General features: G+C 39.4%; 1 protein-coding gene across 2 annotated transcripts; it reads right to left on the bottom strand.

Annotated features, from left to right (window-relative positions):
• Positions 1 to 25793, bottom strand: bag5 (BCL2 associated athanogene 5). 2 transcript variants are annotated; one of them, XM_033988731.2, is made up of 7 exons: positions 25449 to 25793; positions 8045 to 8354; positions 7706 to 7954; positions 7303 to 7470; positions 6689 to 6912; positions 6149 to 6404; positions 1 to 5413 (listed from the first exon to the last, which is right to left on the bottom strand). In XM_033988731.2, the coding sequence occupies exons 1-7, from the start codon at positions 25469 to 25471 to the stop codon at positions 5129 to 5131; spliced, it is 1515 nt and encodes a 504-aa protein (XP_033844622.1). In that variant the 5' UTR covers positions 25472 to 25793; the 3' UTR covers positions 1 to 5128. The 2 variants fall into 2 exon arrangements, with proteins under 2 accessions (XP_033844622.1, XP_033844623.1); XM_033988732.2 differs by lacking the exon at positions 25449 to 25793 and adding an exon at positions 23489 to 23709.
• Positions 25794 to 25800: the final 7 nt, after the last annotated feature.

Raw genomic sequence — 25800 nt, 5'->3', positions numbered from 1 at the left:
TTTTCTGCTGAAAGAGTTTATTCGTCCGGGTTTGTTTCATTCACACGACACATCACTTCACTGCTTCTGTACAAGCAACAATCTGAAACCGTGACACAAAAAGCCAAAAAAAACACGGTCCAAAGTCTCCAAATACTCGCACGTTTAAAAGGCGACTTAAGAGAAGACACCAGTGGAAGAAAAAACTAGCAGGATTTCTGTCAGCAGCAACAAAGCGAAAGTAAATCTGAAATTAAAATGAAAATAAAAGTGCATTTGTGGAAAATTTACAGTTAAAAAAACATCTCTCTTTCATTTGTTTCACTTCTAACTGTCCAGTTTCGTTCTAGACAGCAGTGCATACTTTAAACGGGAGCTGAGGAGGACCAACACATGCTTGTCTCTATGGAGATGTTATATTTTAGCCTGTTATGTTCCGTAGCATGGCATTAAACTTGGAATAAAACAGCTGATCCTCCGAGAAGATTAAATTCCAGGTCGGATCTGTCTGATTGAACGTTTTTTCAAGGTATCGATACAGGTAAGAACATGGTAGTTGCAATATTTCTCCATGAAGACGAGCAGATAATCCCAGATAGTGCACTAAACGTTGCACAAATTAAAAATATATAACTGTAATCTCAAACATAGACCTTATAATACAGATTTGATCCATCCCACACACAGGAAGAACATGCAAACTCCAAATAAATGTCATATTCTTGGATAATTCTCCAGTATTTAGAACTGTAAAAACTCATTTTCATTGTTAGACTTTGTTAGTTTTTTTTTAATTAACCGACTGTAAACTGTATGGGCCTCCTCAGCTTCCGTACACATTTTTGCATTCTCCAAAAACACAATCCCAGATATCTCAGTCTTAAATCCATCTTTTCTCCAAACTTTCGTTACCTTTAAATAAATAAACATAAACTTTGGTGCAAGCAAAAACGCGACGGCGACAGGACATTCGAAAAACTACATTCAGAGATAGAGCTGGAGGAACAAAACGAAAAAAAAAGTGAAGATTTTTAGATCATTTTAGAGATTTTTTTTATTTTTAGAAGGACTGAGGGGTCGGTAACACTGCTGGTTTGTTGCTGTTTTCTTACAAAAGTCAAGGATCAAAAATCGTAAATATATTCTGTGTATAAATGCGTTTTACAATAAGCAGAATTTTGCGGCGTCTCAAATGACATATTAAGGGTGTGCGTACATTTGCGTACATTCATTTTGGCTGAAGTTTGAGTTTTAGTTTTGAGTTTAGGTTTTCATTTTGGGTGTTTCAGTAATTTCAGTTTGCAATGAGTAGAGGTGGACGATACGTTGTCCCCAAGATAATATCAAAATGAGATCAAATATTGTCGTTTTTACCGTCTAAATGTCCAGTGTATCCTTATTTTTTCACTATTATTAATTATCCAATGAAGCTGATGACATTCAACAGTTTTTTTTAGGGATTTTTGCTTAATCAGCTTCATCTTTTGCACAAATGTATTTAATCAATTGAAATATATATATACACACAATGAGCCGCTAACCAAAATATGCAAATTGAGACGTAATTTCCCTTTGAATTTCACCCAATTGTTTTCAAAGCTGACGTTATCGGTCCTTCAAACTGTTTTTTTTTATAAATACATGGAAGCTAAAATGCATTTAGCAATTTACTGTAAATATTAAAACCAATATATTACACCACGGTTTTCAAAAGTGTAATGTTAAAAGTGTAACATCTGTATCGGGCTGTTTTGGTGTAACATTTTGCATCAGTTTTGTCAGAAATGTATTGTCCAAATGTTAATCTTAACCAGTGTGCATAATACTGACTCTAAAAATGTGTCTTTTTTATCACTAGTGCAATAATAAACGTGATAATACAAACAAAATATGTGTGAATATCGTAGTGCTTCGTACGTGAACAGACATACAAGGTTTGTTTTTGTAGTGTTATCGACGGGAACAAAATGGACTTCAAAATGCGATTTCGACGATCAAATCTTTAACCAGGGACATTTTCGATAAGATAATGCAAATGAAAAGATTGTAGTGGCATTCTGGTAGTTGTTAAATATTGCCTTAAGTGTAGGATTAAAGCTGCACTGGGTAACATTTCTGGCGGAGAGTCTGCTGCACTCTCGTCTCCATAGAGATCCATAGTCATCGTTTTAACTTTCTGCTTCGGACAAATGAGGGATTACACGGTCTCATTACGCATGGAGTGTTCCGCAGTATGGCATTAAACTTCTCTATCGCCATGGTGACAAGTAAGCGACGGTACCGAGCCAAATTACAGGTCAGATCTGTGAAGTGGCCAGTGAAGAAAGTGCTAAAAACATCTGTAATGAGATCATATAATGCGTCTCTAGCACACAGTGGAACATTCCAGTCAAAAGCATGGATACGCGGTGGAATATCCTTCAGAAAAGTTACACAGTGCACCTTTACTATCTTGCCATGTCTGTGACTTGACCAGATCTTACTACAGCGCTGTCATATTTCCCATTTTAATTGAAGTTTTGAGCTTTTAAATGAAGTCAAATGTTGGTTCCATGTGCATTTCTTCAGTCCACTCTTGGTCTCGTGTACATACTTTGCAGACATACTTATTCACAATACTACTTTGACAGACAATTGAAAGCAGATGACAAAAATAAAGGCACAAATACCTCCTTATCACCTAATGGAAATATTTCTAAGTATTAAGTCAAATTTGAATCATTAATGTCTGTGTATAGTCCACTTATTTCTCAGGGACAAAGTAAAACCTGAATAATGGCAGTAGCAGCACAATTCCTCAAAATTTTCAACTCCACAATTAAAAAAAAATAAATTTAAATCAATTTTAGATTCAGACACGTCCCACATGTAACGAGCGTAAGAGGAGGACAGGGAGGAGGAGTCATGTTGAAACTGTTCTGTTGACGTTTTGCTGGCGGCCATTTTGAGAGCGAGAGATAACGCTGAGGGTTAAATCAGTGCTTTTATCAAACAGTTGCTGGTGACACAGGGAGATCGTAGAGAGGAGAAAGATAAGACCTTTTCTTGATATCCCAAACCGACACTAATAAAACCTGATCCAAAAACTTACCAATATTATTTATGCATTCTAACACAAGAATCGTGGACTACATCAGCGTTTCTCAAACTGTGGTACGTGAGCTCCTTCAGAGAACTGAATAATGTGCCAACGATGTAGACCTGGAATAGTCCTGTTATAAACCTGGTTTAGATCTGGTAGTCCTCAGAAAGCCAAACCAAATCACACATTTTTTGTTGTGCTTAGTGTGAAAAGTTTGAGAGCCTCTGAACTAAGCCAAATAGACAATGACACCCGTTTAGACGACATAGGGCAGGAACCAACTGCTCTAATCCAGGGGTGGACAAACTTTTTTACACACAGGCCACTGTGGGTTCTAAAATTTGATAGACGGGCGGGGTCAGGATATATATATATGTTTATATTACATTAGAGATTTGGCCTGTAACATGTAGCAAAGCCTGAATATGCAGGGCTCATTGTACAAATTGTTTTCCAAATGCATTAATTAAATTAATAATTCATTCATTACATTTCAATGAAATAAACACAGAAAAACAAGGTTTACCCTTACCTATTTTAATATAATTTGGTCTCATGGGCTGGATTAATAAGACCAAAGGGCCATGTATGGTCCCCGGGCCGTACTTTGCCCGTGTCTGCTTTAATCAAATATTAAATTAAATGCATTATTTTTTTAGCACAAACGATGGCATCTATGTAAAGCCAATTAGAGTTACTTTACCCTCCACTAATACTCATTATCTGGGTGACTTTGTGATGTAGTTTTGGGAAGTTTCTGAAACCAATAACTAATTTGTCAAATTTTCCAGCAGTAATTCATGGACTAAACCAGAACTAAACCAGGACTAAACCAGGACTAAACCAGGACTAAACCAGGACTAAACCAGGACTAAACCAGAACTAAACCAGGACTAAACCAGGACTAAACCAGGACCATCATTGATTCCTGGATATTTAGGCCACTGGAACGATCCTGTCTACAGTGCCAATTTAAGATGGTCACACTATTTGTTCCAGTTTTCCAACATATATTAGGGCATTGTACTTAATTTGAACTATAGGCAACTTTGAGTATGAATTTTTCTTTTTCATGTATAAGAGTACCACTCAAAACAGACTGTAACTGAATGAAATATTGATGCAAAAACTGTCCTTTATTCAATGTTTTCTTGTCAGTTCTAGCAGCATCAGTCTGTCTCTGTAACCAGGTCAAAATTAAACAGCTCAGAAATATTCGGAAATGATTTGTATTGAGAGAAAAGTTGAATTCTGGAGTCGTTTTTATGAATGAGAGTTTTAAACAGGCGTGTGGTGCAGCTTTGGCAGCGGACACAGAGGAGACAGACACGGCACTCGGACAGTAGAGGGTGACAAAATCCTCCCAAACAAAAGTCAATGAGGAGACGGGGCTGCTGCAGTGCACTCTGAGAGTCGGAGTCTATTTACAGGCTGTGGAATGACCAGTGTTTTTGTTTATAATGTGCTCAGAGAAATGAGATCCAGTGCCTTTTCAGTAGACCTATAAGGAAAAACAGGACTGGCCATGTGGTTTGCTGTTTAGGCGGACACTAAAAGGGATATTCGATAAAACTAGCTCAGGAAAAAGGATCGAAATTAAACTTTTAAGGCTTGATACATGCTGTACTTGACAATATGTGTTTCAGAATTCAGAAACAGTTTTAGAATCCAAGCTTTTTAGGTACAAGAATTATATAATATTCAAATTTAAACTTGCTGAAACCAACGTGAACAACAATATATTTATTCCTACTATTTTTACTCTACAAAAAAATCGCATTTTTGGATTTCATTTGTTTGGATTCATTTCTCAGATATTTTTAGATATTTAGGTTAATATTTCCTAACATACTGCATTTGTCTCGTCCTTCCTCATGTCCAGATTAGCAGGGGATGGTTGCTGGTTTAACCTCAACACTGCTTACTACTTTTTCCTGTGCCCTTGGGCAAAACACCGGACCTACTTTGCCTATACGTAAATCTGATGGAGTTTTTGGAGGTTGCTTTACCGAATATCCCTTTCTTTAGCGACACCTGGACTCATTTCTCTTCACACACTTTAGTCTCTCAGTACTCCCACTCGTCCGTCTTCATGTCCAGGTAGCTGAGGATGTTCTGGGCGAACTTGACCGCCTGTTTTCGGGACACTTTGGTGGGTTCGTGTCCCTCTGGATCCACTGCATCTAGAGCCAGGAGCTGTTTGGTCAGCAGCTCCTCCAGCATCAGGTAGCTCTTATCGGCTCGTTTACCGTCGAAGCCCAGCACCTGCGCCTGGAGCTCGGACAGGTTACCCAGGACGGTCCACACGGCGCGGTACGCTGGGTGCTCCCCGGGGCACGGCTGTCGGAAAGTCTAAAACAAGAGCAAAGATTATTCCAGAGGACATCATGAGAAATTATATTAAAGAGTGAGTTTGTGTATGATCTGGTTTGGCACTCTGTGGGGACAACATGCTTCTGTTTAAATGACCTCTTTTGCAATCCCAGTCTCTATTCACTTTCTTTTTGTTCTGATATACATGTGTGTAGATGATTTGTTTTTTGTCAGTATATTACATTGACCAAAACTATGTACTTTACTAGACTCATAGACATCAAATTCTATGGTTCCCGCAGTTACTTTATAATGAGTGTTCCAACACTTACAACTGAATGGTGAAGCCGATCTCCATGTTGAAGTATATAAAGTGTTTGTTTCATGTTATTTATGTATGTATATTATATGATCTCACCAATAAAATGTGCTCCAGAAGTTACAGTTGCTTAATCTAGCTCAGATACCAATTTGTACACACTAATTATGATCTAAAATAAAACACTAAAAGGTTTACACACCAAATGGTTTAAACACTCACTTAACGAGGCTTTGACCTCACGCAAATGAGGTCGATGGTTTGGTACCAGCTGACACCCTCTGAATTATTCACAATTTGCAGCTTTTGTGGGCTAATACTAGTGGCTATAGGAGAAAATACAAGGGAGTGGCTGCAGAATTCTACTAACTTTCTGGACTCACTTGATGGCGAGGGGTCGATAGCATTAGCTAATGAATGTCTATAGTGTTTGTCAGCACATATACACATCTCACCAGCGCCTCCCTGAGGTCGAGGAAGGTGATGACAGCCTGCACCTCCAGCACAGCTCTGCGTCTGGCCTCTCTGATACAGGGGTTTTTGGCTGTGTCGACCTGGTCCAGGCGGGTCACCAGACTCTGGAGCTCAGCTTTAGGTCTGAAGCTGAAGTCTCCCATGAAACAGCTCCTGAGGACGGCCTCTCGCAGCTGAAACACGTGGGAGCGGACCCCCTCGATCTCTCGGATAGAGTCGTTCTGAGCCAAGTCATATCTGAAGCACAGAGACAAGAGTAAGTCTGGGTTAAGATCATACAAGTCTGACTTAATCACAGAGACATTCATTTACAGAGCAATTATATCTGTTCAAAGTGAATCCTGCCCAATGGGAACTTCTATGGCTAATAATTACACCTTGAATAAAATGTATTTCCTTCTGCTCCGAATCATATTTTTACCATTATGCTGTGTACAGACACAGAGGGTAATCTCACAATGTAAGACTTGATTTCAGGAGAAGTGTAGCTGTAGGTAAACAGACAGATAACCCGGTCTGACCTGCGTGTGTCGTCTCCCTCCTCCTCCAGGTCCAGTTGTTTTAACAGTCCGTTGATCTCTTCCACCACCTGCTTCCTGTAGTTTCTGACCACACTGTTCCCAGAGACGTCCAGGGCATCCAGCTCAACCTGCAGCTCCGTCAGGATCCTTGACAGGTGTGCACAGCTGTCCCGCCCACTCAGACCCATCAACAGCGCCACCAGCTGGCCTCTCGCCACACTGACCTGCACAAGGCAAAAACACGTAAGTATTGTATAATAAATTGTAGTATCCCAACAGTTAAAAGAAGTAGTAAATAGAGGAGTTGTAACACGGAAGTTTATTTAATGATAAAATCTAAACAAATCTGTATGATACTTTTAAATCACAAAGGTACACTCAGCAACTCACAAAAAGAAGCTTAGTAATTCCGAGTTTGTGGTGCTGTGAGATGTGGCTAAAGGTAACGCAAGAGTAAACATTAAACTACTTTGTTTATTGACCGCTTTTTATGCATTTATTTCACTTAAGACACTTTTGTACCAATTTGCATCAAAGTGAATCCATGGAAACAAGGCTCTAGCCCCCTGCAGAGGACATTACTCCCCTCTAATTACACCTCCTCACGCAATTACCTTGACCATGATGTTGTTGATGCGGTGCACAGCCTCATGTGTATCATCAGACAGAGGGAGAGAGAGGGTCTGCTGGGTCCTGCCCTCGATCACCTCCTGAACCGCACACAGCCGAGTCAAAGCGCGATACCGAGCTTTCCTCAGAGGGATACGGCCCTCTGTCTTCACCTGCAGGATAGGACCATAAAAAAAACACCAATCAACACCAAAATCGACCAAAATCATACACCATTGTAGCATCCCTATAGCTGTGAATTCTGTGGTGCTGGTTTATGGTTAATATCTCTGTAATTACCTGGTCTATTCACATGAAACAAAAACTTCAATGGCTTCTCTGACAACAGTGCCTAAATGTACGAATGATGCTACCTTACTAGTAAAGTAGTGTTAAACCATCCATTACCTGTGTGAGTTTGAGCACCAGTTCCTGCAGCGCGTCCACCAGCTCATCGTTGATTTCGGCCACTCCTCCTGACCTCTGGGGGGCGACGATCTTGTCCTCCACCAGACTGCGTGCCTCGGTGCTCAGCTGCTCTATGGCGAGTCTGGAGGGATGCGTGGCGTTCTCCTCCATGTACCGGAGCAGACCCTCCACCTCCTGCGCGGCGCGTTTACGAGCGGCCTGCAGATCAGCGCGGCCCTCTGTGTCCACCTGAACCGGGGACAAATAGGACTTTAGGACTTTAACCCACAATCTTCTCACTGAGAGGAAGAGACAGAATAACCACTCTGCCACGCTCACCTGGTCCACCTCCAGTTGTAGCTTGGCCAGCTCTCTCTCCAGTCTTTTGTATTCTCTGTCGTTTTGAAGCCCACTGAAGGTACAAACATGAGGCCCAAGCGCAGCCACCTCCCTGTGCACTTCGCCCAGTCGTATCAGGGCCGGGTGGTGCTGGACGGTGAACCCGGGTACGGTGAACCCGGGTACGGTGAACCCGGGTACCACAAAGGCGGGTACGGTGAAGCCAGGAGGAGGAGGCTGTGTCTGGGGAGGGGACTGAGGCATGCCTGGGTCCATTCGCTTCCCTCCATCAAAGGGCTTCCCAAACAGGCTGCAGAGAGAAACAGGGAAAGTAGAATTATTAAGTGATGATGACACCAAAAACTTGGCAGCTGATTTTTAGATTTGTGTTTTAGCTTTTTGCCACAGTGCTCACCAAACAAGAGATTACGTTTCAATGTATGTTCAACCACAACTTGTATCAGATATGTAAGTAATGTAGTAATAATCTTCCATTACATTGAATACTAGTGTGTATATCTCACCGACTGGCAGTCACCTCTAATGCTAATTTAGCCTAGCCTAGCTTCTTATCTCAACCCCCCTTATACACTTTGTCACACTTATAACCTTGTTAGTGTTAAAGGACCAATATTATGCTATTTTCTGAGCTGTCATAATGTCATTTCCTGATCAAAAACCGACCTGGACACATGTTTAACACACAAACCCTGCATATTTAGGCTTTAGTAGTTCTTCTCTCAAACTGAAAACACTCTGTTCCACCTTGTGATGTCAAGTTGTAATACAGGAAGTGCTCCACTGTGTTTTTACACTCCATACACCTAGAATCATTTGGATAATTTCAGGCCTGGAATTGCAAATCTCTACTGAACTAAAGGTAAAAAGAGCTGTTAACATAAAAAAATAACGCGTCATGACATCACAAGGTGGAACAGAGCATTTTGAGTTAATAATAAAGTGTTACTCAAACACGTGTGAATGAAACAAAACACAGCTGCAGGTCTGTTTTTGAGGAGGTAACAGCATATAACATGTCTTAAAGCTCACAGGAATCCATTTTGCATAATGTAGGACCACTTCAATCCCTTTTTAATATGTTGTTACTAAAAAAAAGGGGGGATTTTAAACATGTTCACTGTTTTTAATCAGCTGATGTGCCTTAAGCCCCAAAGTGACATCACACTTAACTCTAGACGCGAGATGTGTGAAATTTGAGAACCAGTACGACTATATTAGGTACCGTTAAAATGTTAAAAGTCCGTAACCATAGAAACGTAGTAGATATTGTCACTCTCCACAAATGAATAATGTACTTCAAATGTGTTTAATGACATGATCACTATAACTGTGTAGTGTAAGAATATGTACGTCCAAGCACTGGTATCAAAAAACAGGTATTAACAGAAAAAAATGGAAAGACACCTAGTCCTATAACACATGAATGAAAAAGACAAAGTTATTGGTTTGCTATAAAATGTAAATTTCTGTGGCTAGGCGATCCAAAAGTAATTTAAAAAAAACAAAAAAAAAAACAAACTTCCAAACTTTTTTATTTTACATCTGTTGTAGTGTATCTGCCCCATGGTCAGAATGTGATTCGACTGGCAGAGGAGAAAGAACTCTTATTATCTTGTTAAACACCAGATCTGGACTGTGCTCCCATCATGCACTGCTCTCTCTCTTATGTAAGGACCCTCTGATAGAAACGCTGATTCAATATTCTTCTCTAATGAGGATTCATATTGAAGCAGAAATGCCACTCCTCTGACTATTAGAGGAGTTCTACAGCAAATTATACGTTGTTTTTTGTTACTTTTTTTTTTTCCTTTTACAAATGTGAAGTTTTTTTTGTAAATCGTACGTCAAGCTTACTTCAAGCCGCTCAAGGTTTTACAAAATCTTGATATAGGTGTTGGTAAATATTGTTCATTGGCTTCAACAGCAAGACAAATATATGACAGGGTTAGCAGGCCCTATAGCGAGAGGACAGACTATTGTGTTGTAATAACTGCAGCCTTTGCAAATTAGCTTATTGATACTTTCCAGGGACATGACGCTGGGGGAGTTCTACATGTATGACTATGGTGGAATGTTCAGCACTTAATGGATTCAACGCAACATATTTTCAGGAGCCTGTGATCAATCCGAGCGTTCATAGTCCTATTTAGGAGTTTGATTTTAGGAGGCAAGAGTGACTAACTGAAAAAATTAAAATTGGCTAATGCTAGCTAGCTTGAGACTAATTTTATGTGAGAGGGACTTGTTTAGCAGCACAAATCAGCTCACCTGTTGTATGTCCAGCTAAGTCAGTTCTTTATGGGCAAACTGTATTGTAATAAAGTTCAGATTAAAGTCTGACTGGACTAACGGAGCTTCTGACAGAGCTGTGCCTCCAGTTAGCTTCACCTCCCCGGGGAATGTTGATGACATCGGCGGCAAAGTATCAACAAGATGAATCGATATAGTAATAACACCCCTCCTCCGTAATGCTCAAAATGACACAGATCAGTGAATCGATTTGCTGATTGGACATAAAGCGTTAGTTTTTCCTCTGCTCCTCCTGCTCCTCCTGCTCCTCCTGCTCCTCCTGCTCCTCCGTTCATTCTTGTTTAGTGAAGCTGTGGAGTGTGCGCTGGATGAGTCACTGTGTTTGACCACACCAGGCCACATCACACAGCAGCAGACAGCACAAAAACAAACACTATTATTACACAACCTCCACTTCACCAGGTAGAACAAACCACGGGCGATAGGACAGAAGGATTAAAGCTGCACTCTGTCACTTTTCTGACTGAGCGTTTGCCACCTGTATGGAGAGATTATAACTCTGCCTGGGGTGCATTAAACATATTCAATTACAGATCTTTCTATTGCTCAGAAAGACCTTCAAAAGTGTGTATTGTTGCTGAGACCGAGGTCGCCTCTCCGCAGATCTGACCTGTGACTTGACCTGGTGGCTTGTCACGATAGAGATATATTTAAACGCCATATGAAAATGACATATGTGATGCGAAAGACTAAAATATGAACTGACAAACTGCATTCATCTGTTATTTTTGGATCGTGACCCCCGCGATAAACGAGGGACCGCTGTATATACAAGTATCACATTTCAGGGTTAGCACTTTTTATGCAGAATTGAGACAAGATATTTCGTTGTTTGTGAAGCGGTACTTAAAAAAACTGCAGCCTTTGTCATTTGCTATACGTTTCCATTCAAATTGCGATTTTGATTAGATTACGCTTAATCTTGCAGCCCTTTGTACTGTTTAAATCCAGGTTTAGTTCTCTCTTATTCCTGGTTCGCTCTCCTGGTTCAGTTTTAATTTTAGATTTTGACTACATCAATATTATTTCATTCAACTTGGTTTCCCAGTATCCAAATAGCACTTTTCCTGTTGAACACTGTTGAGCGTTGTTCAGCTCAGAGATAGTCCTGTTATGAAGTCCAGTCCCTGGCCCGTCTCCAGAGCGGAGGATGTGGGCGGCTCAGATCTAGGTTAAAGTCGATTCAGTTTGATGCTCAGACACAAATGCATGTGTTACAGTGGTAGGATTTAAAGGGCCTACAATCTGCAATGACAGATTTAGGGGTTTTAAAATGTTCTATTAAAATGTAATTACTTGTGTTCCATATATTATTTCAAACAGTACTACAGTGTTAGAAGCGTTTGTTAGAAAATCCTAAACAATCTGCCCATTTCCAAGTCTGCTCTGGTTCCTGAAGTAAATAAATGTTCCATTCATTTTTTCCATAGACTTCCTACAGCCAAATTCCAAGAGTTCAAAGGCATTATGGAGGCTAACCAGCTATGTGCTCGCTAATAACAACAACACAATTGTTTTAAGTTCAAAGAAGTTCTCAAGATTCTGTAAAATGTAACTTTATGGTTTATAAAGTTTCAGAAAAAGACTTTAAATAAAACGATAGGTGCTCATTAGTTACCACAAAGCTGATTAGCCCTGAGATTTCAAACATGATTATTATTATTATCATTGTTATTATTTTTTTTAAAGAAAGTCTAAAAATTAACTGCACATTTACTTATTATTATTTATTTGTTTTTATTTTTATTTTTTTAAGAAAGTCTAAAAATGAATAGTACATTTACTTATTATTATGTATTTATTTGTTTTTTATGTATTTATTTTTTATTTTATTTTTATTTATTTTTAAGAAAGTCTAAAAATGAATAGTACATTTACTTATTATTATTATGTATTTGTTTTTTATGTATTTATTTTTATTTATTTATTTATTTTTAAGAAAGTCTAAAAATGAATAGTACATTTACTTATTATTATTATGTATTTGTTTTTTATGTATTTATTTTTATTTATTTATTTATTTTTAAGAAAGTCTAAAAATGAATAGTACATTTACTTATTATTATTATTATTATTATTATGTATTTATTTATGTTTTTTATGTATTTATTTTTATTTTATTTATTTATTTTTAAGAAAGTCTAAAAATGAATAGTACATTTACTTATTATTATTATGTATTTGTTTTTTATGTATTTATTTTTATTTATTTATTTATTTTTAAGAAAGTCTAAAAATGAATAGTACATTTACTTCCAGAACCAGGGGATGGCTGGTTACTGCTGAGCTCCATTCATTTCACTGGCTATTCTGAAATATTCCACAGTACGGCATTAAACTTACTTACTCAACGCATTTCAGTCAATGCATTTTTGAGCAAATACCCAACCTGTAATCAAATCAATAAAAGAATAAGTTAAGTTTAAGGGCATACAGTGGAACATTGCAGTAAAAGCAATAACGTCTCCGTGACAGCAGTGACGGCCCCTCCGCCAGAAATGTTACGTAGTGCACCTTTAAACCTACATCTGTGGGACTGAATCACTGTGGAAAAAAAGCAGACGATTTTCAATATGTGATGATCCGACTGTAGCAACAAGGTCATTCCCAAAATAAGTCACTCTACATTTTGTCTCTTTAAAACATAAACCCAGAGCAGATGTTACCGACTCACCATCCAAAACTCAAACTATTAAAAAAAAGTCGATTTTCAAAGCAAACTTTTACCACCAAACTTCCAGCATCTTGCCCACAATTTCCTGGGCACAACAATGAAGACGTGAAAAGTTTTGACTTTAACCGCAGTGAGTCATCATTGGATCAGCTTTATTCTGTTGTCAACTTTTACAAATGGGTCTGATACAGCAGAGAAAAATGAGCATTTTTTTTTGACAAATATTGGAATGTATCGTGAAATCAATATTTAAGTCCACAGTCAATGTTTAAATATGTGAGAGAAGACCCCCATGGAAACACAGGGAGGGCATCTGACACACAGGGAGGGCATCGGACACACAGGGAGGGCATCGGACACACAGGGAGGGCATCTGACACACAGGGAGGGCATCGGACACACAGGGAGGGCATCGGACACACAGGGAGGGCATCTGACACACAGGGAGGGCATCGGACACACAGGGAGGGCATCTGACACACAGGGAGGGCATCGGAGAACATGTTTGAGGTCTAAACTACAAGGTTAGCAGCTTTTATCTTGTTGTTTATCTTGTTTTATTGCACGTTACCATTATCCTTCTGTTCTTTAACTGTGCGGTGCAATACTGGAATTTCCCCACTGTGGGACTAATAAAGGCAGATCTTATCTTATCTCTTATCTTATCTTTACACAGAATAAGACCCCATGGAGACACGGGGACATTTCGATCTCAAACAGGACATTATATCACAAAAAGAACTGAATCCTCTTCCATCCTTGTCCTGTGATGGAAATTGAAGTATATTTATGTCGTGAAGTAAAAATATTCTTACCATACGTCTCCAGACTAGACATTATAAATACTCAGAGCTCAGATGAGTATGGGGGGGAGATGAGTATGGGGGGGGAGACTCAGGACCAGGGGGAGAGATGCTCTAGGGCAGAGACTCAGAGACTCGGGACACCAGAAGGCGACCAGTCTGTGTCCAGAGCAGGTTTGGGCCCCTGTCCTGTCTGTAAAGAATAAACATTTTTTTCTATTTCATGCCTCACAAATGCATCACTTTTTATCTAGAATTGTCATTTTTCCGCAACAGTCCAAATAAACAGCGCAGAACAGTTACTTGGAAGTAAATATAGTAAAAAGGCCCAAGACAAAACCTGTTTATCAGCTCACCAAACAACTGAACAACTATAAAACAAAGACCAAAGAGACATCAGACAAGACTATTCTGTGTACGAGCTGCTAACCCTGTAGTTTAGACGTCTACAAACATGTTCTGAAACGTCCCTGTGTGTCAGATGCCCTCCCCGTGTCTTCAGGGGGGTCTGATTCTGTGTAAAAGCTGCCAGCCCTGTAATTTAGACATCTACAAACATGTCCTTGTATTAGTTGAGTGGTTCACATTTCAGTCGACTTCCAAACGTGAATGCTCCTGGATGGGTTCAAAATGTGCACTTAAAATACACTGTGAACTGAATCTTGAGTTTAAAACATAAATTGGAAAAATCAAACTTTCAAACTTTATACGATTTTAAACTAAAATGGTTCCAAAACACAAAGAAATAGAGCTAAAACTTTACAAGCATCAATGAATCCAGTTACTCACCGGGTCACCTCCATCTGAACGACGCGTCTAAGTGAAGACATTACAGAAATCCTACTGATCGCTTTACATTAAATAAAAAAAAAAAAAGTTTATTTCTGATTGTTCTGCTGGTAAACGCAGCTGTGTAGACTGGCACAGACTGGCACAGACACAGACTCTTATCTACACTTTCAATTTAAAAAAGTTGCCAAACCAGATTTCACAAAACATGAGGTTGTCAAAGTTGTGAGTAATAATACAGAGACAAACATGAGCCAAAAGGAGACAGGGGGCGGGTAGGATGGATGTGAGAAGAGAGCTAGGCCTGTCACCGTAACACATTTTCAGGTTTGATACATCGCTGAAGTAAATATAGATCAGGGGTGTCCTTCAGTTGATCTGGCCCTATTGATCATCTGTACTTTTTACGGTAAATCCTACTAATAAAACCTAAATAACGTCACACTGCATTGTCATACAGACCTAACATTAATATTTCAAGCCTTATTTAAACTATGAAGTCAAAACTATGTCAAATGCACCGTCTGAATCATCCACTGTACTGATAACTGCTCTGTGGGCCTCCGTGTCGAATGTTTTTCAAGATACGGCCCTCGGTGAAGAGTTTGGACGCCCCTGATAAGTACGATAAAGAAAAATACTGAAACAAATTCATGCCACTGACACAACAACTCTACAGCAGATTTAAACCACAAAAAACTATTCGAAATCTACAATATTGTTAAAAAATCACGAGCTGCAATGAATAAACATCAGAACGAAACACCGACCGATACGGGTTTTTCCATGTCCGATGCCGCTACCGATTGTTTAGAATCCAGAGCAACCAACGGCCGATAAGCTCTGCCGATATTTTTGAGGCGATACATGGGGCCGATTCTGTTTATTTTCCTCAAATTATGTAAGTTTGAATTTAGTACAAACTCACCCACAGCCCTTTCTTACCACAAACATTTAAGAGAGCGGTTGTCACGTTTTGCGCAGCTGTCTCTTTGTTAATATGTCAATGTTAATATGAAAGGTTTTTATTCTGCACTCTTCTTTTTTAACGGTAAATTTATGACGACAAAAGAAACATGGACTGACGGACTTTTATTAGACGTAGTAAAGTGACAGGAAAGTATTTGAGAAGTGACAGGAAAGTTTTTTGTAAAGTAATGGGAAAGTTCTTAAACTGAAGAGTGAGAGAGAGAGAGTTTTTAAAGGTGCAAACGAGTGGGTGAGAGAGCTGCAGATTGTGTGATTATTTATGTTTTGATTTGTGTGATTTTAACGTCTTTCTTATTCTGTAAAGCACTTTGAATTACCTCGTGTACGAATTGTGCTCTACAAATAAACTTGCCTTGCCTTGCTTCGCCTAATATAAAACTTTGTGTGCATTTTTTAAGCAGCAGATCGACCAAAATAAAATATCAACCTGTGCTGGAGATTTACGGCCAATAGTTGATACGCTAAAAAGTCCAAATATCGGCCAATCGATATATATCGGCCTATCTCTACTTGTAGTACTCACAGTTATTCGTTCAAACTTTACGCTTCAAATCTTATCATGTAGCCAAAAAATAACCAAAAATTTCCCAGATGTGCAAAGAAAAAGTCCACTTGATAAATACTGACCCCAAAATATATACCGTAAATTTCGGACTATAGAGTGCACCTGAATATAAGCCGCAGGTTTTTATACTGTAACTGAGATATTTACACAGAAAGACGGTACACGGACACGCTTTTTTTTAAAACTGTGCCTGAAAATTGGCAGCAACACGACATCAACACAGGATGAATATACCTGCAGGTTTAGAAAATAAAGCTGTACCAACACGGGCCGTCTGCTTTTATTTCCTTTTGTCGTCTTTTTACATTGACCGAGTTGGATTCATTGATGCCGAGCTTACGTGCAGTGGCTCTATTTCCTTCTTTATCTTAAAAACTGCATCATATCCATTTCTTCGTGTGTTTTCCACGATGAGGCTGTGGCACGATGCGCAAAATGACAAAAAAATGACAAAAAAAATCAAAACTAGCGTATTCTTCAGAGCATAATCTTTCCCCACGTCTGTCTCACTTTTACGTTTACAGCTAGAGAGCGCCCCCCCGGTGGCCGTTAGCCAGTAAAATTCTATAAATAAGCCGCACCGTTGTATAGGCCGCAGGGTTCAATGCCTGAGAAAAAAGTCCAAAATTTACGGTAGTTCCTTCTGTCGTATATTGAACGGTAAGTGGATACAGTGATTATGGTGACAGGCCTGGATTGCTGTATTGTCAGTATAGCCTGATTAATATATCTGTGTAATCCAGGGGTCTCAAACTCAAATGATCCGGGGGCCGCAGGAGGCAGAGTCTGGGTGAAGCTGGGCCACATCAGGTATTAAAAAAAAAAAAAAAAAGCTTTGTTAAAATCTGCTCAAACGTCATCGCTGTTTTCAACACACATGAGGAAATACGCCAATTCTTGCAGATTTTATGGGTATTTGTTGAATCTTTTGTGACGGGAGTACACAACGCGAGTGACATGTGTGTTTGGGGTTTACTAATTTGGCAGAACACGCAACAATAAACTTTCATATTGTCCCGCGGGCCACAACATATCATCTCGCGGGCCGCAATTGGCCCCCGGGCGGCAAGTTTGAGACCCCTGGTGTAATCCGTCAGTCGTCCAGGTCTGATTTTACTTTTGGCGTTTACTATGAATATGTAGTTTCTCACTCCATTAAAAACACCCAAGCTGATCATGACCCACAGCTCCATCTACGAAGTGCTGTACGTTTGCGATTTGTTTTCCCCCCGCGACAAAACCCACAATGTCGACGAAACGTTCCGCACCGACAAAGGCACCGACGAAGGTTTGAACTTTGAGAGAGTTTAAACAAGAGAGAAATGTGAGAAAATGTTAACGCCTGTGTGAGAAAAGTGTATAAAGTGTGTGGTGAGGGGTTTTACAGCTGAAAAACATATAGAATAAAAGCTGATACTTCGCGGATTTCGCCTTTTACGCGTTATTTTTAGAACGTGGACCCCCGTGATAAACGAAGGACCGCTGTGTAGCTATAGCCTATGTTTGTGTGCGTTCAAAACTACACAAAACCAGTCAGTACTTCAGACAGACAAAGGCGTGACTGGTCCTGTAGTCAGTAGGAACGTTCATTCTGACTCATAAAGTGACGTACTGTTAAACTGTGATCTAATACAGCGAGGGGGGTCGAAGGGGGTGTGAGGGGCGGAGGGAGCGGGAGTCTAAGCGCGGGGGAGGTCCTGAGGGGAGTCTGGTGATGGACAGGTGACTCATTCTAGAGCGAAGGGAACACACATTAGAGCATTTACGAGCAGCGACATCCAACGCGGCGAGAGAACGACAAAACGATAAGCGTCTCGAGAGTTAAAGCCGAGCCGAGTGACGTTTTTGCCTCGTTAAACGCGTTCATAAGCGCCTGCGAGGGTTACAAACGAGCTCCGTCGCCGTCGTTACGCAGTTCTTCTCGAGCAAAATGTCAAATTGTCAATATTTAAATGACTCAATTGGAAACAGTTGCGAGTTTTGTCGTTACTCTATGGTCAGTTCGAGAAACGATTGGCTGGATTATGTAAAATGATGATACGCTATAAAAGTTATCAAATGAATATAAATAAAAACATAAAAAGGACAAAATGGAAGCTTTCCTGAATCGCTTTAGAATGGTTAGAATGGTTTAGAAAGGTTTTTATTCTACACTTTTGTCCTTTAATGTTAATTTTATGATGATTATTTATGTTTTGATTCGCTGTACTGTGATTTTAACGTCTTTTTTATTCTGTAAAGCACTTTAAAATTACCTTGTGTACGACTTGTGCTATACAAATAAACTTGCCTCGCCCTTGCTGCGCCGTGATTTACGTCTTTAAACTCCGCAATATTTATTCTGTGTTGAAAATGACGATGTATTGAAAGTTTGGAAACGCTGCAAAAAGTCGTGATTAAAGATAAAAATGGAACAAAGTTATGTTGTTGCAAACGAGCGTACAAAGCGTGGCTGGATAAAAGTCAACTCGTGATCTCATCCTGGAAAAAAAAAAGCCATCAAATAATTCCCTGATGTATTGTTCAATGCAGCTCCATGTTCAAAAACACTTTCCACCACCCACTCCTAACCCCGGCCCTTAGAAAATCATACTATTTACTTTTTGGCACGTCGCCCACTTCTACTACGAACTGGTATTTCTGCAACTTTATGGGTAATTTTACAAATCTTTGACCTCAACGAATAAATTTTGAGAGGGAATTGATTTTTTTTTAAGCTTTATTCCATGTTATAATGATCTTCTCATCAAAAACATGCTTGAAGAAGTTTTATTCAAACTCTCTTAGCAGTTAGCTGTAACATTCTGTACAACGCTCCGCCCACAAGTCTACGTCACCCATACACCCGCACGACAATTCTTTATAAATACACTGGTCCCTCGTTTATCGCTGGGATTACGTTCTAAAAAGAATCCACAATAAGCAAAATCCACAAAGTATCAGCTTTACTTTTTTTTTTACAATTATTCTATATGTTTTGCAGCTGTAAAACCCCTCACCACACACTTTATACACGTTTTGGGTTTTTGAATAGCATTTCCAAAACAATAAAAGCTAACATGCTGATCTAAATATATTACATGCTAGCAGCTAATACCCTTCCTTTAGAGATATGGTTTGGTATATTTATATTATATTGTTAAAATATCTTCTGATTATCGCTCTTAGAATAAAAAATAGATTCAGTATTGTCTATCGCTAACTGCCCGACGATACAGCTCATATAAACTGCAACCAGGGAGAGATCTGGTCCCGCGCAAACCTGAATGGACTCATAAATAAACAATTGAAGAGCAGGACAGTAGTCTGAAAATGTCTCCTCTCCATCGCACTGTTCACTGTCCGCTTCATCGAACTCTACGTTACATAACTCAGACATTTACGCAGTATTTCATGATCCTGTGTGACCACTTCACTCTTATCATCACTGATTCATGGGCCTACAGTCGTCCTCCGAAAAGCTTTTTGAGGAGAGGGACTGAACAAAAAAACAAAAGGAGGAGGAAGGGACGACCATAAGAGCTGCACGTTATATCGTCAAAAGTATCGACACCGCAATACTGACACGATACTAGAATTTCAAACAATAGAATGTGACTTTCAGCGTTAAATGTTCGTACTTTCTTTTCTATCCCCATGCGGTTGCGTGTCTGTGTAATCCCTCAGTGGTCCATGGGTGTATACCAGAGATGGGACACTAAACAATAATATCGTTTATCGTGATAAAAAGGGCAGACAATAATCGTTAGTGGGACATTTTACACAATCGCCATAATCTCCAACTAAGATAATTGCCACTGTATCACTACAATGTGCAGGAAAAGTTAATTATCCATAACGTTCTCCGCTAGATCGTAGTTTTTCTCACTGATAACAAAGTACAATTATATAAAAGTTGTTTAAACATGGAACTTAGTGATAATATCTATAACATTTTTAAACTGTCAGCAACTTAATTATCGTGAATAATCGTTCGTCGTAATTATTTGGGCCGTAATAATGGTGACATAAAATTTCAGTATCGTTCCATGCCTTGTGTATATTAGTCTATGTGGCCTTATACTTGTATCGATACCTGCTCAAATGAGTTTTGGTACTAGTTTTAGTATCGATTAGTATCTGATTTTCGACACCTTTGACAACCCAAACCGGCAGATGTCTGTGATCTCTCAGTCGTCCAGGTCTGATCCACAGCAAAAGCCGAAGTTTAATCTACCAACTGGACAAAACGTTGTAGGAGTGAAGACGTTTCGCTCGCTTCTTCAGTTCTGGAAATGTTTTCACTCCTACGTTTTATCCAGTTGACAAATTTAACTTCGGCTTTTGGCACTAAATTGGCAAATGCAACGATCAATATCACGGCAAACTAAGTCCTAAATTAACTTTGATTTAATCTTTACTTTGTCTATGTTAAAAGTGTTAGTGCCCCACAGTACGGGTTATTTATCTCCATAGAGACAAGCCAGTAACTACCCCAGGCCAAGTTACAGGTCAGATCTATGAAGAGGCGACCCTGTTCAAAGTACAATTGCAGGTTTTTCAAGGCAATGAGCAATTAAAACACATGAAAATAAATGTAACATAGATAGGCTGAAAGTCATACTGTGGAACATTACAGGCACTGTGGGCCAAGGTGGAGCACTTCCTGTATTACCACATGACATCACAATGTGCTTTCCGCATACTCAGCCTAAATATGCAGGGTTTGTATGTTAAACATGTGTGAATAAAACAAAACACAATTCCAGGTCTGTTTGTGATGAGAAAACTATTATAAAATAGATCATAGACATGAGTCTTTTAACAGTTATGGCGATCTTTTCCAATATTCCGCAGCACTGACCAGTGTAAAACAGGACTAAACAACTAAACGATTCTGCAGACTCTGAGATTGTGCAGAACTCCACTGGAGCTGCAGTTTTGGAGCTATGACCCAATTGCCAGGGTCCCTGGGTTCAAATTCACACACACAGACGTCACAGAGACAAACAATATGTCCGTGTTTCCATTGGGGCTAAACCATTTGGGAAAATATCCAATTATGATTTTTCTGAAGTACTGTGAATAGATTTGCATTTTACATAGTAGTAGGATTCTGTTCAACGTTCACATTTTAAACAAATCCAGGAGAATTGGCAAAAAGACTGAAATATGAAATAAGAGAACAGACAAACTAATACAAGAATCCCATTTCAGAACATTTTTGTACATTGAAACTAACAAAACTATGGCGTTAGCAGTTTTTATGCTGAATTAGACAAAATATTTTGTGTGTGGAGCAAATTATGGTTCTTTAAAAACTGTGATTTCAATTTGATTGCGATTCATCTTGCAGCCCTAATAAATGCAACTTTAAATGCAAGTTTACCATTTTCTATCCTTGATTCAAAGGCAATTATAAATAAACAATTAATAAATTAGATCATAAAATTATCAGTTCAAATTGTAGCATCGTTAGATTCCAAGTTAAAACAATTAACTCTCTTCAGCCAATGTCTGTGTGTCTGATCAAGGTAAATACACCGTTATTAGTCTGTATCTGTTATCAAAACTGTATTTGTTCTTATACTAGAGTAAGCTTTACAATAGGGTTATCAAAGTATCAAAAATCAGATTGCTTTTACACTAGTTGTCTTCTGTTTTTAATGTTAATTGTCTTCTGTTTTTAATGTCTTTTTTGCACTGTAGCACTTTGAGATTTGTTGTTCAAATGTAAAGTGCGTTATAAATAAAATGTATTATTATTATTATTAGATACTAATTGATACTAGAACTAGTATCAAAACTAGGCACTCATTTAAGCAGGTTTCGATACTAAAAAGCCACATTCACAGGACAGAAATGAACCTTTCCTGAAAATCTGTAGAATGATCTTTAGCTGTATCTTTCACAGGAATAAGACACATAGACTAGTTTACACCAATGGACCACTGTGAACCTACTGCACACTGAGGGAGTACACACATATCAAGCCTAAATACTACCATTTAATGTTGAAAACCACATTCTATTGCCTAAATAAAAAGCGTTTTTATTATGACCGTGGTATCGGAATTTAGTATTGAGTAACAAGTCTATTCTTTAGTATCAAAATAGAGTTTGAAATTTTAATATTGTGACAACACTACTTTACACATTGCACACAGCTTGTTGCTGCTAACGCTGGATTAGCCCAGGTGTGTCATATACCTGTTTGGTCGCTATGCTATTTCCTACTTCCTGGCATTTTACTTCCTTCTCTAATGTACTGCACTCGATTACAATCTAATCTATTACAAACAAGAATTCTGCATTTAAGTAATATCAAATAGTAATGCCAAATGTGCAAAAACTGCTGTGTACACCTTTATATCCCCCATTATGTAATCTTGGGTCAATGCTGCAACCTTCACATTCTATAACTAAATGATTTCTACAGGACTGGCAACTTTTTCCTTGCTAAACGTTTTCCTAACCTGCAACTTCACCTGGGATGAATATGACTAACTTTATTTTGCGGGTGCTTTTTTGTTAGCATTAGATCATGTCTCTTCTACCAACATGTCAACACAAGGCCCAGCTGTTTCTTGCATCTTCCCAAAACATGAGCAGACACGCGGCCACGGCACAGATTTGCGCATTATGTCATCGCCACTTGGTTAATCCAGCTCAGGTAGAACATTACGCTTTTAGCCCTGTCCTCCTCCTGTCCATTACGCACAGCCGTCTATAGGAACAAAGCGATCCATGCGCATGAACCTATGGAAGAATCAGTAGTCTGGGTGTTAATTTAATGAAAGAAACAAGGACTAAGTGAGGAGGGTCAAGTCTGAACTAAACCAAGTGAAAACCAGGTCTAAACCAGGACGAAACTAGGAATAAACCAAGAGTAAACCACAGCTAAACAAACCAGGACACACACACAGGGTACGTTCACACTTCTACTGGCACCATATTTGGACTAAAACCCCAAACTAAACCAGGACTAGACCAAAACTAAACCAGCACTAGAACAGGGGCAACCCAAGTGACACATGGACTCAAATAAATGATCAAATAACGAGTGTGAACGCGCGCAAAACCAGGGCTAAACCAAACCAATGCTAAACCCGGATCTAGTGTTAAAACCAGGACGAAAATTCGCATCCACGCGTTGTATTTCTGACTATTTGTGTGTACGCCACGCATCATCGACTGACAAGCCTCCCCCCCTCCCCAAAAAAAACGAGCACCACACCTTCCCCTTCCCCCGTGCCACACCGAAAGCATCGCAGCGTCACACACGGAGGCAAAAGGTTATCGCTATCACTCACCCCTTGATGGCTCCAAATACGTGCGCACACATGTCTACAAACGCGTAATCCCATCTGACAACGCCAAACGCAGCGGTAGCATCCCGGTAGACGCCAAAAGATGGGGTAAACGGTGAGGTTTTTGCATGCAGATGGGAGCGGAGCGGCGTGACAGCGAGAGGGACTGACTGCGGTGGGCTGGGTGCGCGGAAGGGGGCCCCTCCTCTCCGCACTCCGCGCTTCTTCGCGTCGGAGTGAGGGACCGCGTGCGTAATGTGCGTAATGCGCGTAATGCTGCCACCCAGAGTCAAAGAGACGCCGATAGACTTTTCCATAGCAACAAAAGACCAATTGTTATACGTATATTGTAATGGAATTCTCACCAGTTTTAAAGGTGCACTGCTTAACTTTTCTGGTGGAGGGTCAGTCACCTGCTTGTATCCATGGAAATGTTATTGCTTTGCCTGGAATATTCCACAATATCGCATCATACTATCTGTTGTCCATGGAGAAAAAGCTGATCTGTGGAGAGGCGACATGTGACCTATGCATAAATACGTGAATTTTATCATGTATTTCTTATCATTAGATCATTTATTTTATTTGCGTACTTTGGTTTCTCAGTGTCCAACAGGAAAAATGATACAGCAATGCTCAAAAGGAACAGGCACAAGCAAAGATGTTATAAAATGATCATTGTTAATAAGTCATTTTTTACTATTGCGATAAAAAAGAAGAAGGTACGACCATTGTTTAACACAGATTTCTACCAATGATGACTCTGGTGGCTGTTTCATTCATGACGTCTATGAATTGAATTGTGGGACTGTAGATGGAAACAAACTATTTAGCTATAATCTGGTGCATCTGGTATTTTTTTTTTTTTTTTTTTTATTATCTTAGTGTCTCTGTACAGGTCTAAATTAAACTAAACTAAACTATTTTAAAACTAGGACCTTAGCCAGAGAAAATAAATGGTTTGAGAAGGGAAGCTATTTTTGTTAGCAAAGACAATCCTTCCTTAAACACTAATGGGGACCTTAGAAATAATCTGTCACTGATCTATAATTCCATCCTCAGACCCAAAGCAAACAAAAGAAACAAAGAGAACATTGGTAGGGCCATTAAAGGTTGAATAGGGTCATTAAAGCTGAAACTGGACACTATCGCTGTTTACAGTTTCAGCGTAATTAGCTCCTCCTTTCAGATAGATATGAGGCAGTGTCCACCGGCAATCTGACCAGAAGTGAAGAAGCGGATGGATGTCCAGTTCACAGATTTAACTTCCAGCTTGTGCTAAACTATTTTACATAATTCATATTTTAATTATTGGGGTAAAAATGGTTCATTGTCAGGTAGTGACCAAAACAAGCCAGAAAAACATCCATAATGGCCAAACCACAATTAAAACATGGTATGAATCAGGAATTAACAATGGTCCATCCATGCATTAAAAAATAAGCCATTAAAAACCTAAATATAAACAATATTGATGTTATTATTGTGTAACAGCCAGCCACTTGACACACAAGAAAAACATCTCCTCAACATACATTTACTCAGGACTCAAGGTTATGCAATTATAACAGGTAAACATTGTGACATGGCAGCAGGGGGAGTCGGATTTACACGGGGGTGCACAATTGGTCAAAACACCAGTGGTCAAGTGCACACCCTAAATTTGAGGTGCACCCATTTTGTTCTAGAAACGACAATTTTACTGAACAACGCCCACCCACTTTCAATTAAAACGACCCTCTTTAGGTACTATACGCCTTGCACAAGTCGTAGTAATATTTAGATAATTTCACATTTTTTAAAAAGGGTCTTTTGTTTGTCGTGGTTGTGCTTGGAGAGGGGAGAACCGCCTGTCACCTGATTTGATCCCACCAGTACCTCAGCAAAATAACTCACTATTTTGGCACCAAAACCGACCCGATCCATACATTCAAATCAATAATTTAATACATCAACGTCTTACCTGCATAGCCAACGTACAGCCATCTGAATATTCTCCAAAAGGCGCCTTTACGCTATGTTTAAAGCTCAACATTAGCCCACCTAGCTGCTGCTTAGTTGTTACTTTGCGGATTACAAGTCCAAAACTAACCCGGAGTTAGTCTACGTTTAAATCGGTGGAAAGTGAGCGTTTTAAAGTAAACCAGGTAGAAATTTACGACTTGTAGCGGAATGCATGGCCGTGGTAGCTAGGTAGTTGCAGAAAGAGTTATATAATGCTGTTTTCTTGTAAGATAATATCAAAAATATACGTGAACGCAGGGATAGTTTTGGTCGGCCAACAGCGGTGGGCTCGTCCAGTTTGGCCCATGGCA

Source organism: Periophthalmus magnuspinnatus, chromosome 22 (assembly GCF_009829125.3).
Source record: "Periophthalmus magnuspinnatus isolate fPerMag1 chromosome 22, fPerMag1.2.pri, whole genome shotgun sequence".
NCBI classification, from domain to species: domain Eukaryota; kingdom Metazoa; phylum Chordata; class Actinopteri; order Gobiiformes; family Gobiidae; genus Periophthalmus; species Periophthalmus magnuspinnatus.
This window is presented reverse-complemented; position numbering and strand designations above follow the sequence as displayed.

Bases quoted from the DNA above. Each gene is read 5' to 3' on its own strand.
- bag5 (XM_033988732.2), bottom strand. From the start codon at position 23,520: ATGTGTGCGCACGTATTTGGAGCCATCAAGGG. The intron at 8,355-23,488 runs GTGAGTGATAGC...TTCTCTCTGCAG, and splicing joins GTATTTGGAGCCATCAAGGG to CCTGTTTGGGAAGCCCTTTG. The intron at 7,471-7,705 runs GTAATGGATGGT...CCTATCCTGCAG, and splicing joins TGGTGCTCAAACTCACACAG to GTGAAGACAGAGGGCCGTAT.